Source organism: Orycteropus afer, unplaced genomic scaffold (assembly GCF_000298275.1).
Source record: "Orycteropus afer afer isolate SDZICR_OR568_19922 unplaced genomic scaffold, OryAfe1.0 scaffold00233, whole genome shotgun sequence".
Taxonomy (NCBI): Eukaryota; Metazoa; Chordata; class Mammalia; order Tubulidentata; family Orycteropodidae; genus Orycteropus; species Orycteropus afer.
Window position 1 is genome coordinate 2,687,764 of NW_006921820.1, and position 18,423 is coordinate 2,706,186.

At 55.4% G+C, this 18,423-nt stretch overlaps 1 protein-coding gene across 1 annotated transcript; it reads right to left on the reverse strand.

Annotated features, from left to right (window-relative positions):
* Positions 1–6,732: 6,732 nt before the first annotated feature.
* CUNH15orf39 (chromosome unknown C15orf39 homolog) lies at positions 6,733–12,467 on the reverse strand. Its single transcript, XM_007948947.1, has 3 exons — positions 10,637–12,467; positions 9,653–10,576; positions 6,733–7,100 (listed from the first exon to the last, which is right to left on the reverse strand). Exons 1-3 carry the CDS (start codon positions 12,465–12,467, stop codon positions 6,733–6,735), a joined length of 3,123 nt encoding a protein of 1,040 aa, XP_007947138.1.
* Between the last annotated feature and the right edge of the window lie 5,956 nt (positions 12,468–18,423).

The window sequence follows — 18,423 nt, forward strand, 5'->3', positions numbered from 1 at the left end:
GCTGAACTGTTCCATCTCTCTCAGTTTGCCCTTTCTATTGAGCAGAGCAGGGGTACTTGCACCTCACATGCTCCCCCTCCCCCCCAAAAAAGCCCACATTTCCACAAAGAGGTAGATAGATCAGTCTTAGAGACGGAAAGACCAGGGACAGTGTTGTATGTACTTGGAACAGGGTTGGAGACATGGAGACAGCAGCCCTCTTTGAAGGCAAAGGGAGGATACTCAGAAGAAGGAGTTCTTGGACATTCTCTTTTATACCCTCTTCTGCTGACTCCCATGCCAGGCATCTCTCTCCCGAGCCCATAACTCAAGTGGCATGACTTATTCTCCTTACTATCAGTACGACTTCCTGGTAGAGTCGAAGGAAGCTGATGGACTTGGGATTCATCAGGAGGGGCGAGTAAGTGATGTGCAGGAGACAGGAGAGGGAGTGTGGGTGACACATTGGGAGCCTGTGACATGGTCCCTGCCCTGCAGTATGGGGTCTCCAACTCTAAGGTATCCAAGTTCCAGGCCAGGGCTGGAGCTGGACTCCCCTTGGGGGCAGGGAACACAGTTGGGTAGAACATAGACCACCCAGGTATCCCTGGGGCTTTGCGTCTGTTGGTCAGCTGGAAAGATGAACCCTAAGAATCTCTGCTTAAGGATGAGATTGGGCCTGGACTTCTCAGACATGTCTCTGTGATGATAGGAGTGGTCCAATGCTGCTGGTCAGGTTCCTGAGCTGGAAGCCCACCCTCCCAGCAAGTGGGGAAGAGGGATACTGCAGTCTATGCTGAGTCCATGGCACCTCCTACCCAGGTGGGCGCCAGAAAAAGGGATGAAGAAACCCTGAGTACTCCTCCCAGCTGGCTGAGGCATCCTGGGGTGGTCTCCATGACCCCTGGGTGAGCTGGGATGAGGGTCCCAGTAGCCAGCGGGGGAGAGCTAGGCCTCTGGGGTAGGAGGCTCGGCAGGAACGTGGCAGGAGTCGTAAGCACTGGTTTCGCAGGACTGACACCCTTGATGACATTCCTGCCCCCCAGCTCAACCAGGGAACCAAAGGTCTGGTGCCAAGCAGTTTCTCTGCTTGAAAGGAATGTCTTGGGGGTCATTACATATTTGTCCAGGGGCTCAAGTGCCCAGGCTGGGGAACAGCCACCAGTCACAAAGAAGGGAGCCATGGAGCCAGGGTGATCTGAGGCCTTGGTTTGGGTCCCCCAGCAGTCAGGGGTCTTGGCAGACACTGAGCCCCCCGTAGATGAGGAGAGGGGAGTAACCCATGTCCCCCCTGAGATCCATGGCATTGGGCTCTGGAGACATCGCTGGGAAGGAAACCAGCATTGGAGGAAATGCTGTGGGGTCCTTGGGCACCTCTGCAGGGGCTGGCCCAGCTGGAGGTTGAAGGCCCACATCAAGGGGATGGGAACCCTGATGGGCCTGCATGGGAAGCAAGTCTGGTGTACAGGGCGTGGTGCCAGCTGGACTGGGAGAGGCCTCACCGCTGGTCCTGAGGAACACTGGAGGAGACAGGGCTGCTGTCTCCTGTCTGCTGCTGGCCTCCTCGGGGCCAGAGGTGCCCACGAGACCAGGAGAGGGGCCTAAGCTGGCACAGGTGGTTGTAGACAAGGGCCCAAGGCACTCACTGGTCCAGAAGGAGGCACCAAGTGGACAACAGCTGGAAGGGACTGGGCTACCAGAAATTGGAGGCCTGGGATGCTCACTGGGATGGAAGGCAGTTTTGGGAAAGCACCAAGCAGATCTGTGGACCAGTCCTTCCATTGCTGGGGACCCTTGTTGTCTGCTGCGCTTGGAGGAGTTGCCAGGGTGGCGGCAGGCAGGGCTGGGGAAGACTTGGCCTCTGGAGGCTGGTGTTCAAATGTGTCCAGAGTGCCAGGAGGTGGCAAGCTGAAGAGTGGCAGTGAAGGTTGAATAGAGCTTCCTTGGCTTTCCCACAGACGGGGGGTGTCAAGCCTTGGAAAGAGGAAGGCAGGGGGCCTCAGGTTTGTTTGGGACCCCAGGCTTCCATGATAAGGAGCTATCTCCAGGATCTCCTGGCTACTCAAAGCAGGTGGGAGCTCAGGCCTCACTGAGGCTTCAGCAGACAGGATGCTGGCAGAAGCCCCTAGCTCCTAAGTTGTGGGGCCCCAAGCAGAACTCGCAGACCCTCTGAGAAGGAGGTCCTGGGTCTGTGAAGTTTGTAGAGAAGCAGCTGCCAAGCTTGGGGGCCCAGGATCTGAACTATAGGTTGGAGAGGGGCGCAGGGATACACTCAGGGCTTGGAGAGGGGCCTGTCTGAGGCCAATTACCCCTGTCAGAGGAGAGGGGTCTACAGGTGCCTTCATCCAGGGGTTGGTGAAGAGAGCAGCAGAGCTTCCTCTGCCAGGCCAAGTAACAGTAGGAGAGGCCCCAGGAGGTCCTTTCAAGGTGCCCAGAGGCTCAGCACCCCTTTCCCAGGATCCCAGGTTCTCACTGCCTCGAGGAGACACAGGGAGATGGGAATCGGGCCTTTCTAGGAGTAAGGCAGTGGTGTTGGAGGCATGGAGACCAGAGCAGGCTTGGGGGTCTGTGTCACGTGGTGTGCACGGCCCCACCGACTCAGCAACTTCTAAGTGGGCAGTGGTTGGAACATCTGAGGAGCCCACCGGCCTGCCAGCCTCAGTCTAGTCCAGGGGCTCAGGTCCAGCCTAGGAGACATGGGAGGGGCTCGCCAGCTCCTTCCCCTGTCTTGAGGGCAATCTCCGCTCTGGAAGCAGAGGAGGGCCTGGAAGGGCTGCATTGGGCTGGGCTGGGGGCTCCTCCTTGGAGAGTACCAGGAAGTAAGGGATGGGGGAGCTGCTCAGAGAAGCTATCCAGAGAACACAGAGGACAACAGCCAACAGCAGGGTCCAGAGCCCGCTGGCTGGAATACCCGTGACTTTCTTGACACTCATGCCTACCCAAGGCCTCCTCAGCTGGGTCTGAAGGCACAGTAGGCTGGGCTAGGGGGCTGGCCTTGAGGACTGGAAGCAGCTTTCCCATCTCCAACAGGGGAGCTGTGGGGTCAGAAGAAGTACTTTGAGTCGGGTCAGAATGGGCCCTGCTCCTAGTTTTCCTTGAAGAGGTTAGGGGAGACCCAGACCCTTTAGCTTAATCCTGTTGCCAAGAGCAAGCAGGGAAGTATCTGGAGGTTACCAAGGGGAGTGTGTGTCTTGATAACCTCACCTAGACTGACTCTACTCTGGGGCCAACTCTCTCCTCGCCCCAGGACACTAACTCAACAAGACAGAGCCATCCCCTCTCAGCTCACTCACCTCCTTGCAGGCTTAACTCCTGCTGGCTGAAGCTAGCCAGTTGGGCCCCTTGGCATTTTGTATTAGGCTGGGGTGCCACTGGGGCATTAAGAAGGCAGGGCCTCACCTAAGCTGGGAGCCTCAGCTGAACTCCCTCTTTTATTAGGGCAAGAGACAGGCATGCTGGCCCAGCAAGACCACCTGGGCAGAGCTGAGGACAGACTGGGGCTAGATCAAGAGGGGCCAGATGCAGAGGATCATGGCTGCCTGGGTTCTGCCATAGCTCCTGACTTGAGGAGACCCATTAGCAAGTTCCTGGGCTTCAGTTTCCCCATCTGTAACCTAAGGGATGGTGATATGTTGGTGGTTAGTGTTATTCAAAGTCATGATTCCTGGACACCTGACTCAGAATCACCTTGCAAGCCTGGTGGTGGTGGTGGTGGGGGACAGGAAAGTTGACCAGGTGATTGTTTGAGAAGCCCCACCTGCCTCTGGCCTAGGAGCCTCAGATGATGACAGGGGAATTGTGGGACTAGAATCAACCAAGGCTGAAGTATGCCCTGCTCTAGTTTCCTTGAAGAGGGAGGTGGACCTAGCACATTCAACCCCCACCCCCAACACCTTCCTTTCTCAGCTGTTAGCCATCAATGTTCCTACCAAAAGACGGAATCAACCAAAATCAAACCAACTGCCTTCGAGTTGATTCTGACTCACAGAGACCCTATAGAGCAAAGAACTGCCCCCCACAGGGTTCCCAAGGCTATAAATCTTTATGGAAGCAGTCTCCCACATCTTTCTCCTATGGAACAACTGTGAGTTTGAACCACAGACCTTTCAGTTCGTAGCCAAATGCCTTAGCCATTGCACCACTAGAGTGCCTATGGACATTATAGGCTTTGTGAAAAGTGGTATTAGGGGTGCTAGCCAGGCTAGGGCACTCCTCCCTCAGCTAGGAGTCCTGGGGTAGAGTCTATTTCTGCCTCCAAGCTGAGGCTCCCTGGAACACCGTAGTCTCCTCCCTTAGTTTAGAGCTCTCCAGGCAGGACTAAATCATTCCTTCAGACCCTGACCACCCAAGAGTGCTTTCTCAAGGACAGCAGCCACATCCCTCAGCTGGAACCTACCCTACACCACCCCTATCTGACTTCTACTTGTTGAGTCCTCTGGGGCCCCAAGTGGGCTTGGTTGCTAAGCAGGCCTCAGGCCAGGCCCTGTAACTGCGGGCTAGGTGAGTGCCTGACATGCAGCAGGGCACAGCAGGTATGGAGCGCAGGAAGCCCAGGACTCAGAGCCTCTCCATCCTGTCTCCTGTCCTAGAGGTGCTTCACGTGATTCAAACTTGCTCACTTCAGTTTTCTGCAAAATACACAGACCATCCTTCCTACTTTTCAGGTTGTGGTATTTAATCAGTTGATGTAACGATAAATGTGTTGGATTTTGAGCCAGATTTTTGAGCCCCAGCCTCCTCCTCTTTCTTGTTCCTTGCACTCCGGCCATACCCAGTTACTTCCGTTTTCCAGATATAGCTCGGCACCTTTGCACATCTGTTCCCTTTGCTCAGACCGTCCCCACATTCATTTCTACTATTCTTGTCTTCAAGGCCCAGTACAGCCATCACCTTCTGGGATCTGACACCCCTATCCCCAGACTAGGGTATGCTCCACCCCTGAGCTCCCACAGCTCCCCTTCTCCAGGTTTGGTCACTGTAGTGACCCCAGTGTTATAGTGGCCTATCCTGGTCATAGGCCAGGGAACTCCTCGTGTGTGTGTGTAACTGGGGTGGGGGTGGTAGCCGCTACTCTAAACCCCAGCCCAGTGCAAGTCCAGCAGGCAGTCAGGTGATGAGGGATGGCTAGGTGGCTCAGTGAGGACCCACAGAGACTAGGACCCAGGCCAGGCAGGGTCCTAGTGCAAAAGCTAAGAACCAACCTCTGGGGGAGCCCAGTAGAAGAGGGGTCTCTGAAAGATTGGCTGTCACTAACCCGTTCAGCTAAGCTAGGGGAGGGACTGCCCTTCAGTGGGCTGCAGTCACCAGCATAGGGAGAGGTGACAACTCTGTTCAACAAAGATCTTGGTGGGCACCATACTTGGTCTCAGGAGAGGGGCACATGTTGGGGTCTGGTGACCAGTATTTCTCACTGGGCTGCAGACCAACAGCCTACTGCGACCCACAGTTGCCTCAAGATGGAGGGAGGAGCTTATTCTGAGCAGGGAAGCTGCTGTCCAGTGCATATATGACAAGGGCCTGCACACCTGGAGCTAGCCACACAACTGCCCTGGACACCCTCTGTGCCCTCTGGGATGGGTGCAGGGGGACCTGCAATGTGAGCAAGGGGACTAGGTATCCCATGACGTAGTATAAAATCCACAACCCAAAGTCCCCACCAACACACACACAGCCAGGCCCTAGTTCCAAAAACCACCAAAATGCTTTAATGGTCTGCCCTCCAGGGCCAGTAAGCCTTATATAAAACATTAACTAGGTCAAGGGCCTCAGGTTGCCAACCTCTGGCTCAGCTTGGCAGACTGCTGGGAGGGGGCCCACAGCAGGCCTGGCTGATAAGAGCTCTAGCATGGGAGGGTACCCATGTCCCTAGTCCATGTCTTCAGAGACCTCTTGGGACTGTGCTGCCACTTAGCCTGTCCCCTCTAGTCCCTAAGTCTCCATAGCTGCTTGGCTTCCAGAAAACATACAACTTTCATGGGATAACGTACAGGGTATGGCAACTCAGGGAAATCCCTGCTTTCAATTCAGGCCAGGCCTGGGAGAAGTTAAGTCCAGAACAAGGATGTCGGCACCAGTAGTGGGGACAGGGAAAGGCAGGCTCCCTCAAGGAGCTCCAGGTTAGGAGTTAGGGTCCAATCCCAAATGCTGGGGAGCTTTAAGCCGAACTTTCCTGGGGAAGGACTCCATAAGGTATATATGTCTGTGTGTGAGTCATATACACTATACAATGTACCGCTATGAGAACAGGTCCTATGACACAGAGGCTTTCTACAGGGAGGTTCTGCTCCTCTCAGCCATCCTAAGCCCTGGCAAAGATAAAGCCCTGCCTGGGGCAGGGGAGGGCAAAGAATGAACCGTGTTGGGTGTGTGTCAGGCATCATCCCCACAACAACCCTGTGAGGTAGGTTGTGTTGTTCTATTTTACAAATGGGGAATCTGGGGCTCAAGAGAAGGGCAGTGACTCGCCCAGGTCACAGCAAGGGGCAGAGGAGCCAGGATTCAAGCCCAAGCCTGTTGGGCTCCAAAGCCCACACTTTTTCTCTTGGGAAGAAACAGAAGTAGTCCTTTCTAACAGAGCCTCAAGTTAAAAGTAAGGCTTCTCAGCCCAGTCTGGAGTAGTGGTTCCAGGGTGAAGGCTGGAGAAATTCTAAAGGGCATGTTCACCACTGACTCTGGGGAGCTGGACAGGCAGAGGGGTGCAGACAGTGACCCCCCCCAGACAGTAAGCTGCCCATACAGCATCAGCAATCAATGCTACAGGTGGTGGCTCTGGCTTCTCAACAGCTGTGGGTGGGGTGAAGGCCGGTCTGGTCCTGAAGGTTTGTGGCCCCAAGTAGGCAGTGCCAAGCCATTGAGCCAGGCGTTCTCCAGCAAGCTACGGAAGCGGGCCCTCAGTGTGGGGGCTGGTGGGCTGGTGCTGGCAGCTGGGGTAGGTGAAACATCATGGGACCCTTCCCCAGAGGCTGCCTCTGCCTTCTCCAGACCGGGAGTTGATGGTTTCCTCCCCGGTTTCCTGGCCTTGGGGGGCGGTGACTTCTGAGCCAGGGCTAGGCTCTCTGGCTCGTCTCTGGCCATAGTGGGTTCTGAAGGGGGCACAGCTCCAGCTTCAGGGTCTAAGTCACCTGGAGAATGAACACACAGTCAGGTTGCAGAAACCACACACCCTCAGTTCCAACCTCCTGGCCTTCAAAGCCATCCAGACTCCTGGTTCTGTCTGCTCCTGGCCAGGATGGCAACAGCAAGGTCACAGCCACCATGATCCTTCCCCACATGTACACTCTGGTCAGACTGTCCAAGCCAGAAAAACGCACTTCCACTAGGTGACACAGGAACTCTATCAGATAAAGGCAGGGAGGGAAGCAACCACAGCTCAGGAGAGGAAAGGGGCCCAACAGGCCAGGAGCTATTAAAACCAGGTGCTCAACTCTGACTGAGAGACAGAGACAGAGACAGAGAGAAAGTGTGTGTATGACTGTGTGTGTAACTATACTCCATAAGGTTTCGAATGGTTGACTTTTATCAATCATTTAATCAAGGGTTGATTATTAGGAGATTACTAGGCCTTTCTTCTGAGAAGCCTCTGGATGGACTTGAACCTCTAACTTTGTGGTTAGTGACTAAGTGTATTAACCATTTGCACTACGTAGCCTCCCCCGAACCACTGACTTTGTCCAAAGCCCCACTGTACAGATGCAGAAAACTGAGGTAAGATGCTAGAGGGCCCTGCCACACAGGAGGTGGTGCTCCCCAGAGCTAGATGGAGAGCTGGAGCCCAGGCAGGGTCTGCCCAGCAATGCTCAGGGGGAGGACGGAGGAAGCAGTTGAGGGAAGGAAAAGGGAGGAGCACACCTGCTTGGAAGGAAGGCTGCCAGCGGAGCACAGGAACCCATAAGAAACTAAGGTGAGACTGACTGGATGGAGGCACGGCAAGCTCAGGGAAGGAACAGGGATGGGGTATCCAAATCCAGTCAGTGGCAGGCAGCCTGGCCCCAGTCACTTCCTTACCAGGCCCCGGACTCTTACAGTCCCAATCAAAGCATGGGATCCTGTGGAAAGCGTGGGCCCCACTGGCCACCAGGAAGCCCAGGAAAAATGGTCCTCTACTCCATCTGTACAGGGGACATCAGAGTGATGCCTGACACCCACCCACACTGTTTCACTGAGGAAAGAAAGCAGCATTTGCATTCTCTTTATTCACCAGTAAGGCATCTGCCCAACTTCTTAAGCTGTCAGGGTTCAAGTAGGCTGGTCACCGAGAACCCAAGCTCCATACCAGCGTCCACTATCTCAGGCACCTTCTCCACTCCAACCTGGAGCCTTGAGCAGGTAAGAGCCCAGGGCAAGGCCACCAGGATGGAGAAGGAACTGGAACACTTCCTACTGAGAAACTGCTTGGACAAAGGCTTGGTGGTGGGGAGGTAGGGTGGGTGCGGGCAGCAGGTAGAGAAGGGTAGCAGGGAGGGGTCAAGTGCCTCAGGGCTAAGGGGTCAAGGACCTGGGTAAGGAAGCATAGCTCACACACATCACACAACACAATGTGGCAGTTCCCCAAAACAAGGCCAAACTTCCCAAACTGATGCCCATGATTCTCTAAGACATTGGAGGGGTGGGAGAGCACACTGGAGAACAATATGGGTAAGACAATAAAAGAAAATAAGTATTCTGATTTATGAGTATCCTTCTGTTAGGGACTGAATTGTGTCCATTAAAATGTGTTGGAATCCTAAACTGTCTACCTGTGATGCAACTCTATTTGGAAATGGGGTTTTCTTTGTTATGTGAATGTGTCTACAACCAGTGTAGGGTGTGTTCTCAGTCTACTCACTTCTGGGTTCTCTGGAGTAGCACAAACACAGAAACAAGCAAGCACACACTGGGGAAGACAGATGCCACGTGGGGATCACCAGCAAACATGGGGCTACAGATACTGGAAGGGACAAGGCTCTTCCCCCAGAGTCAAGAGAGAGCCAGTGCCCTAAATTTGGATTTCCAGCCTCCTGAACTGTGAGAAAATAAATTCCTGTTCTTTAAAGCTGTCTACCTGTGGTATTCCTGTTACAGCAGCACGAACTAGCAAAGACAGACACCTTCTGTATATGTAAATGGAGGGCTGAATAAACCCACTCAGAGGCAACAGAGTTTGAGACAGGAGGGCGGGATGCCAGCAGGTTTCAGGCTTCAGGAATTGGTGAACAGTGCCATCACCGAGAAAGCAAAAACAGGGAGAGGGAAGTGGGCTTACAGAAAGGTCAGGAGTGTGGTTTGGGAAGTGTTTGAAAGACTCCCAGATGCAAACGTCCAGCAGGTAGTTGGGTTTTTGGGGCTAGAACTCAGAAGAGGGAAGCCTAGGCTAGATGCAGATAGAAACTTGGGCCTGGGCAGAACCCCAGCAAGACCAAAGGAGAAGACTGCATCAAAGGTGGAGAAGGCACAAGCAGGGGAGAAGGGAATCCAAGTGACCGAGAAGTCAAGCACGCTCAGAGGCCTATGCCTAGACATGAAGCCCATCCCAGAAACCAGCCCACCTCTAGCATGGTTTCTTGAGCCTTCTGCCCTTCCTGGCAACCCAGGACTCAAGAGTCACACAGCCCCAGCTGTGGCCCACTCACGCAGCTCACACACCTGCCACTTGCTCACAAAGCTCCGGTGGCTACTGGGGCTGTCCCATGCTCACCCAGCTGGCGGCGTATGCAGTCACGCCACTGCAGGTTCAGCAGGTCAGGGTAGATGTCAGGCAGCTGGCGCAGAGCCAGTAGCTTCAGCATGCGCAAGGTGCAGCCGTGCAGGGCGCGGTCTCGCAGCGCCCTCTCCTCCGACAGTGTGGTGGGCCGCAGCTCCACGCGGTGCTCCTGCAGCACATGGTCCACGGAAGCAGGGGGCAGCTGCGGGAAGAGTCGCTCCTTCACCAGGTGTATGGGCACAAAGATTGCGCCGGCTCGCACAACATGGGGGAAGGGGCATTGATGCGCGTACACGAAGCTCTGCAGCTGTGACAGCAGCTTTTCCAGCAGCCCCTGTATACCTTGGCAGTCCTGCCATGCTGCCCGGCCCCAAGGCTCAGCCGCCTCAAGCCACTCACGCAGCTTCTCTGGCGGGGAGTGGGCCACCGAGCCCGAGATGGCATCACACAAGGATGCGTGCAGCCCTGCAAAGCGCTGCTCTGCAGAGTCCACCAGGGTTGAGGCTTGAGTAGAAGCTGGAGCAGGGCCAGGAACTGGGGCAGGAGTCGGGGGTGGGGCTGGAGCTGGAGCAGGTGACATAGCTGGAGCAGGAGCTGGAGCTGGAGCAGGAGCTGGAGAGGCCACAGCCAAGGCTGGAGGGCTAGGCAGTGCCAGATTTAAGCAAGCCATAGGCAAGGGCTGGGTGATAATCTTCAGTCCAATGGGCACAGAAGTGGGGGTGAGCGCAGGTGGGGCTGGGGCGGGAGCCGAGGTGGGTACTGATGGGACCACAGTTGCAGGTAAAGGTGCTGGTCGGAGGATCTTGAATTTTCGAAACATGAAGGCCACAGAGCTTTGGAAGTTGGTCCTTGGTGTGGCCTCTGTGGTCACTGGTGCCCCAGGGAGCCCTGGTGCTTCTGTGACTAGATTTTTCAGGCCTGGCAAATCTGAGACTGTGTTCTCCATACCAAGTACATGTGAGGTTGTAGTCCCTGTACCTGGCAGATCCAAGACTATGTTCCCCACACCTGGCATGCCTGTGACTGTGTTTCCAACATTTAGTGTGTCTGTGGGCTTGGCAGGTACCACAGGACTAGGGACCTTGAGAAGCGACATTTCAGTCACAGGCTTCTTCACACTCAGGTCCAGTGCCACTTCCTCCCTGAGAGAGCAGCGTGTCTCCAAGGGGGCCTCCTGGGCAGGCAGGGTCCCCTTGCAGTCTTTGCCATGGCTCTCATTGGTTGCTGGGACTTGGTCAGGCTCAGACGTGGCCTCGGGTGCCTGCACATCCAGGTAGTCACGGTAGGGGGCCAGGCTGAAGACGTTGTCAATAATGGGCATGGGTGGAGAGCTGGGTGGACTCGTGCCCTTGTGCTGTGGGAGGGATTGACGCTCCTGGGCACAGGGGGGCAGTGCCGGTGGGGTGCGAGGAACTGGACTGTCTCGGATGACGATGGGTGCCCCGGGGTGCTCATCAAGCCGGGACCGGAGCTGCTCTTTCCTGCAGCTAGGCAACCATGTCTTCTCAGCTGCCTGCACCGGCTTCTCAGTGGGCCTCACACGCTCTAAGTGTGGCTGGCTGGCAGGAACAGGCTGACATGTCCGATGGAAGGCACCAGGTTGTGGCACAGCCCGCACACTGTCCTGGGAAGGTGGTGTTCCTCCAAGCCCTGGGGATGCTCCATAGAGAGAGAGGTCGTCCCGGTTATGAGGAAAGCCCAGTGTCTGGGGGGGAAAGTCCAGTGGGCACCGTGGAGCAAGTGGTGGCTCTAGTTTGAAGCTTGGTGAGGGTGCTGGGAGAGGGGCAGAAGGATAGGAATAAGTGTCCAGCCCTACTGGGGGCACATAAGGTGTCTGAACTGCCTGCTGTCTTAGGTAGGGGCTGCCCAGCCCACCAGGTGGGTACCCAGCTCCCTTGTGGGTTCCCAGAGGCTGAAGTGGGAGCACTGAGCTGTAGCTGGCCTGCTTCTCGGGGTGGCGACAGGCTTGTGGACAAGGCAGGGTCTGTGGAGTGTGGGACAGCGGGTAGTGCATGGGCACTGAATCCTGGCAGGCTGGTCCCAAAGGCTGGGCCAGCTGGGTCCAAGGACTGGGGGGCCCCTCAGGCAGTGCCTGCTTGGGGTCCCCAGAGTAAGGATTTGCATACTTGGAGGGTAGGAAGCCTGTACTGTGAATAGTTTGATACTTTTCCAGGAATGCCTGGCATGGAGAGAAGCTCATGGAGGAGTCTTTGCCAGACCCCCCAGCTGGTACCCCATGTAAGAAGGTACCATCCAGAGGCTGGCCTTTGCCAGGAGCTGGGGCCAGAGAACAGGGTGGGTCAGCAGGGGGCAGCAGAGACCCAGTCACTAGTGTCCAGTCAACATCCAGTGGCCTCTTGGCTACCCCTTCCCCCAGACAAGTTGAGAGCCCGTAACACAGAGGGTTGCGGTAGATGGGTTTTGGCGCTGCCAGCGGTGGGCCAGGGTAGGAGTGAGCCCGGGGATTGTAGGGCAGAAGCTCAACAGGGCCGGAGTCCTGCATCTTCTCAGAGCCCTCTGTCGGTGGGCGGTAGAGCAGGCAGTTGGACATCAGGCTGTCTGCCCGAAGTGGCGGTCCTGGCATGTTGGTGGGGTACAAGGGTGGATAGGGGGTCCATGATGCCAGCCGCTCAGACCCTGCCTTAGGAGCACCCCCCATGGGACAAGAATAGTATGCACCCTTGTAGCTGCAGGGGTCCTGCCTGCCAGCAGAGGGCAGGCTGTGCCCAGGCCCTGAGTCAGCCTCTAGGCGAGGCAGTTTGCCATACATTACAGGGCCCAGGGTGCCCAGAGGCCGCTTATCCGCCATCACTGTGAAAGCTCCTGGCCCCTGCTACTGCACTGCTGACCTGGGAGAGAGAGGGAGAGAGAGAGCTGCTGTCAGAAAAACTCCATGGGCAAGAGAAGGTTGCTATTCTTGCTGGCTCTTTGCCACACCCAAGGGGAATCTCCATGAAGACTGTATGAATGAATGAATGAATGCATGCGTGAATCATATAATGCATAGGTTTCCAATGATTTTCTTTGTTAAGCTGCAGAATTTTGTTTAATGACTTCTTGTGCAGCAGTCCTACTCTTAACCCCCACCCTCACTTCAGAAGCCCCTGTATTCAGTTTTCTTCCACATGACCCCAAGATCTTTTCCCTGGGGTTTCAGGCTTTGCAGGGCACAGTCTGAAGATCACTTAGCCCAGCTACCTTCCACCACCACCCCCTTTTTTTTTTCACAGATGAGGAGACCCACTTGTGGTTTCAAAGTCACTGACAAAAGAGATGGGATGAGAAGTAGGCCTCCTGCCTTGTACTACAAGCACCTATTCCAAGACAAATTGAAAGTGTCCATAGCAGCCACAATACAGAGTCCAGGCACTGTCTACAAATTCAGATTTCTTGTGACACTCTCTGATCTGCCAGCTTAATAAAAAAACTGCAGAGCCATGCCTCGAATCCAGATCCCTAGGCCCAGAGCCAATGCTGAGCTATTGGTCTTGGCTCTGGAGGGCAGGTCCCAGGTGGGTAGTATCTGTGAAAGCCACACCACCTCCTATCTTAGCTCAGCCTCCCAACAGGAGGGTCACGGCTGTCCAGCAGATGGTGCTATGGCACCAGCAAAAAGATCACAGAAGCTAGGCGAGCCCTGATCATCTTCAACTTTCAAGCTGCAGGTGGCTATTTCAGGGCACATGGGGGCAGCACAGCACCAGGGTCATGGAAAGGATGGGGCTAGAGATGTGAAAATCCAAGGAGGGAGGCTTCAATTGTACTGATGGGAAAACTGAGTGCCAGAGAAAGACTAAGGCCCTGAATCCAAGTCAAGCAAGGATTGAGACCCAGGCTCAGAGAGGTCCAATGTGGGTGTGCTTGACACACCAGGTATCAATGATCCATGATGAACTCCAGCTGAGGCGGGCCACAGTGGCCTGCCTCAACCTCTTCTGGGGCTCAGCTCCTGAAACCCCAGGTGGCTTAAGAGGGCTGAATCAGCTCAATCTTGTAGTGATTAGGCCATGGGCCAGGTGTCACAGGTTTTCTTTCCCAACAAGCAAAGACCAGCCCATCATCCCAGCCCCTCCCTTCTGGCTGGTAACAAATAATAGCAACAGGCTCAGAATTGGACCAGAACATTCTGGGGATGGGAAAAACTAAAAGTAGTATAAGGGCCACTCCCCCACCACAGCCTGACTGCATCAAGGCAGCACTCTTAAGAAAGCTGGGCCATGTCTTGGCCAGAATCTGCTACTCAGGCCAGCCTAGAGTAGAGGATGCTCTGAGAAAGACAGTAAGATATAGGCAACAGTACCATTAGCAGTGTCCTGTGACAGGGCCCTGCATCTTGTGGGAAAGGGGAGCCCTCATCCAGCTTCACAGCAGCTTTGCAAGAAGGGGCTGTACAACTTTTGGGGTGTTAAGCTCCCACACTACCCTTGAGGTACACTGGATTAATTAAGTGCTGGTTCTAGTCTCACCTCCCCCCACAAGCTCCCTGGGGCCTGCTCTATACCACCCCCAGCCCCAGGAGTCTTACCCTCCTGGGCTCCACACTTCTCTTGCCCTTTTGCCCTGGAGACTTTCCCAGACTCTGATAGGGACCCAGCCAATAGAGGTGAAGTAACCTGGGACCGGCAGGAGTCTTTGTGGGTGGGATGGGGTCTCCAGAGGGGCAGCAGAAGAGTATGAGGGGTTGGGGTGACCTTATCTCCTGTCAGTAGATAATGGCAAGCCAAGATACAATTCCCCAAGTGAGGACCCTTCCCATTCAAGACAGTAGTAAGATGTAGGTACCTCCTTCCTTAGTAGATACACATAAAGAAAGCCAGTTGAGAGCTTGCAGTCAGACACCAGGGAACATGGTCACATCACCCCTTGAGGGGGCAGGCAGTTCTATTAGTCCTCTCCACCCAGCTCTAACTCCAGACAGGGCCAAGGAGAAATGCCTACCACCTCTGTGCCATACCTGCTAGCTCAACTCCAGCTTCTAAAAGCCTCTGGACAGACGAGGAAAGAACGGAAAGCTCTCCAGCTGTGACCAGCAACATCTGGCCTTTCTCCGAGGGCTGCATCAAGCCTCCTCTCTCTATTGGCTGAGGCTCTGGGCCCTCCCGAGGCTACAACTCAACCTGGGGCAGTTCAGTCTCTATACTAGGGGAAAGAGTCGGGGGATCGGCCTCTTCCTCTCTCACCCAGGCCCTGCAACTCTGGTCCCTGGGGCCCAAAGCCGATTTCACTTTGGAGCTCCCGCCGTATCCGACCTCACCGGCTTCCGGGTGCCCCCACGCCCCGCCCGGCGGCGCTAGGGCGCACGTGCACCCCGGCAGGCTGACACACAGGCCACCGCCACGCATGCAAACTCGTGCCTGCACGTACGTGCATGGCCCACATCTGCACACACGCCCCTTTAGAACTGCGCTTTCCCCTCGCCCGGGCCTCCACCACACGTGTGCACACCGGCAGGCCCGCGCACCAAGCCCCGCGGAGCGACGCCCGAAGGCCGGCGGGAGGTCCTGGTGTAGGGGGCCACCCGGCCGCAAAGTCCGGGCAGCCACAGCCTCGGGGCAACCCCGCCAGCCTGGGCTGCGGCCAGAGAGTGAGTCAACCAGTGGTGAGGAAACCGCAGGGCCGTCCCGTCCCCAGCAGGGCGCGTCCAGGGCCTCACGGCGCCTTAGCGCCCGCCGCCCCCAGGCTCGGCCTCCAGCCGCCTCCACATCCCCTCTCCGGCTGTCCACGTGAGCCGACCCCGCGGGAGGCCTGGGGGCTCGGCCTGAGCTCCTTCTCTCCGGTCTCGCGCTGCTGCTGGGTCAGAAGCCTGGGCCCCGCGGAAACCCTGGAGCTCTGTCAGGCATCAAGAGCCTCGAAGTCCGAGAAAGATAGGAGCAGCAGCGCCATCCCCGCCAGGTAGCCCGCCCACCCTGTGGCCCCGGCGGCTAGAAGCCGAACCATCTCCGCCCAGGCCCGGCAAGCTCCATCCCCCGGCCGGCCAGTAGGGGCGCCCTGGGGCAGCGCCACCCGCCCCTTCCTCACGCGCCGCCCGCAAACTCGGCCCAAGTTTCCGCGTCCGCCGAGCAGGCGAGCTCCTACCTGCAGAACTCCCGGCTTCCTGCTGCTGCTATCCCGGGCCGCGATTGCGGCCTCATCCTCCAGCGCCACCGAGGTCTTAGGTCCTTGTCGGGCCCGGCCCTGCGCGGGAAGTCGTGGTGAGCACCAAGCCTGGAGCTACCCTCCTCACAGCCGTTCGCGCCGCCGCCGGGCGCCGTCTGCGGTCCCGGGAGGGGCGGGCTGGGGGCGGAGCGGGGGCGGGGCGGGACGCGAGGTGGGGGCAGAGCCGGGCCGCGCCTCTGGGAGCCTTCGCTCCCTGGGCCCCGGGGTGCAGCGGGCCTGCGTGGGGCCTGCTTTCCCGGGACCGAGTTCTGGACGCTGCGCATCGTCTGTATCAGTCCCGCCCAGCGAACCAGAGCCCAGGGGCCAGCACACGCCCTCGTTCAGTCACTCCGTTAGATCATGTATTCATTGCCACTTTCTAGCTATGTGATCTTCTGCGTGCCACTTTACCTCTCTGAGCTTCAGTTTCCTTATTTGTAAAGCTGGGATTATATCTCCCTGGTGTCTAAGGCCTAAAAGAGGTTGTTATTAAAATATCTGGCACACTGTAGGTTCCTTTTCTCCCTTAACCTGTACTAGTTGCATTGTTGTTATTGTTAGGTGCCATCAAGTGGATTCTCAATTCATAGTGATCACATGTGCTTGAGTAGAATTTCCCTGTGGGGTTTCTAGGCTGTAATCTTTAGGACAGAAAATCGACAGGTCTTTCTCCCATGAAGCCACTGGTAGGTTCCAGTCACCAACTTTTCCGTTAGCCGAGAAGCACTTACTTAATGGTTGTGCAGGACTCCTTGCTAGTTGCATTAGAGGATCGGAGAGGGGCCAGTTCTGTCACCTCATTGGGTATACCAGTTAGGGCAAACCCCAGACAAGTGCAACTCAAGCCCTCTTAGGGAGCCAAAGCAGAGTGAGGAAGGTATAATCTCCCTACCCCTGGAGTGGACCAGGAAAGGAGAATGCTGGGAGCTTGCTAAAGGAGCTCTGGAGGCCTAGTGGATAAGGCATTTGGGTGCAAACCAGAAGGTTAATGGTTCAAACACACCAGCTGCTCCACTGAAGGAAAATAGGGCAATCTACTTCTGTAAAGATTTACAGTCTCGGAAACCCAATTGAGGTTGCTGTGAGTCAGAATTAACTTGATGGCAGTGAGATTTTTTTTTTTTTTTTTTTAGGAGGGGAGATTGCTAAGTGGCTCCAATGGGTATCTCTGAACCTTTTTGTTAAGTTTCTCTCAATAAGACAGGCCTGGGCACCAGCAGCCAGGGAGGAAGCTGGAGTGGAGCATTCCTAGCTGGGAGTGAGTTTGTTGTAGAGAGAGAGGGGCTGGAGAGGTGGAAGGGCTGCCTCCATTTTCCCTGACCCTCTGGACCAGTGGATTTTGGATGAGCACCTCCTCAAAGCTGCTACCTTCTCTGAAGAAACCTGGGGACCAAGCTGTCTGAGGGTTGTGGACAGATGTGTACAGTTGGAGTGGGGGACAGGTGGATAAGCTGAAGGTCAGAGCAAGTTCATGGGGCAAAACCACCCAAGCCAGCTAGAGTACCCATCTGCTCAGATCCCAAAAGTTCCAAGAACCAGGAAACAGCTGAAGTAGCTAGGGCTGAAGGGGAGGGGCCTGACATTGAAGGTAGGAACCAAAGACCAGACCCCTTCAGTTGCCCTGGAGTTGGTTTTGACTCATGGTGACCCCATGTGTTGCAGATAGAACTGTATTCCATAGACTTTTCATGGCTGTGATCTTTTGGAAGCAAATTGCCAGGCCAAGGTGCCTCTGGGTAGGTTCAAACAGCCAACCTTTCAGTTTGTAGCCAAGCGCTTAATGGAGGTCACATGAGTAAAGGGGGCTTGCATGGGGGAGGATATTCCCTGTTTTAGAGCTGAAAGGACCTTAGAAATGTAGTCTGGAGAGCAGAAAGTTAGAGAGGGCTGGGGCTTCCTCATAGTTGTACAGTAGGCTGAGGCAAAGACCCAAGTCTCCTAGTGCCAGCCTGGGGATCGTCTTGCTGGCACACCTTAGCTTGTAAGTGCATCCCCATAATGGACAGAGAAGCCAAAGGGGTTCTGACAGCTAGAGATCACAGCCCAGCCTTGTACAGTTGACCCCCAGCCTGTAGCTCCCTTAGGTCACAGGTAGTTCATTTGTACTCTCATCCCACCAACTATACTCTCCTCTTCTCTTCCTCCTATGCAGCACTCACTCCCCAACCCCTACCCTGTTATTAAAGGGTGTGGGAGGAAGGCAATGTTCACAGCTCTTGGGGTCTAAGACTCTCAAGTGGTGTGCTCCAGTGGCCTGGTGATCCCTCTAATCTCTAAGCCCCAGTGAGGTCCACTTAGATCTGGACCCCTCTAACATGAGATCTCAAAGGCCAGTTATTGGTTCCTGTGCCTTATCTTAATTCAAGGAACTGCCCCAGAAGGGATGCCAAGGATTAGGTTATAAACTAATATATACTCCTTTGTAATCTTATGCCCTACTGCCACATCTAGATGGATATTCATCCTTGAAATATTTTTCACTTCAGTTAGATGTTTGTGCCACAAAATATCCTTTACATCTACATTCAGCATGGGGCTTACTCTGCTTTTGGGGGAAAGAAATGTCATTCTCTTAAACTTCATTTATACCTGAAGACCAATTCATGGAGGAAGACAATATAACCAATAAA

Excerpts from the sequence above, each read along its gene's own strand:
- CUNH15orf39 (XM_007948947.1), bottom strand. The coding sequence starts at position 12,467 with ATGGCGGATAAGCGGCCTCTGGGCACCCTGGGCCCTGTAATGTATGGC. Across the intron at positions 10,577-10,636 it reads CATAGTCTTGGATCTGCCAG|GCCTGAAAAATCTAGTCACA; the intron begins GTACAGGGACTA and ends CAGATTTGCCAG. Across the intron at positions 7,101-9,652 it reads CTGCATACGCCGCCAGCTGG|GTGACTTAGACCCTGAAGCT; the intron begins GTGAGCATGGGA and ends TTCATTCTCCAG.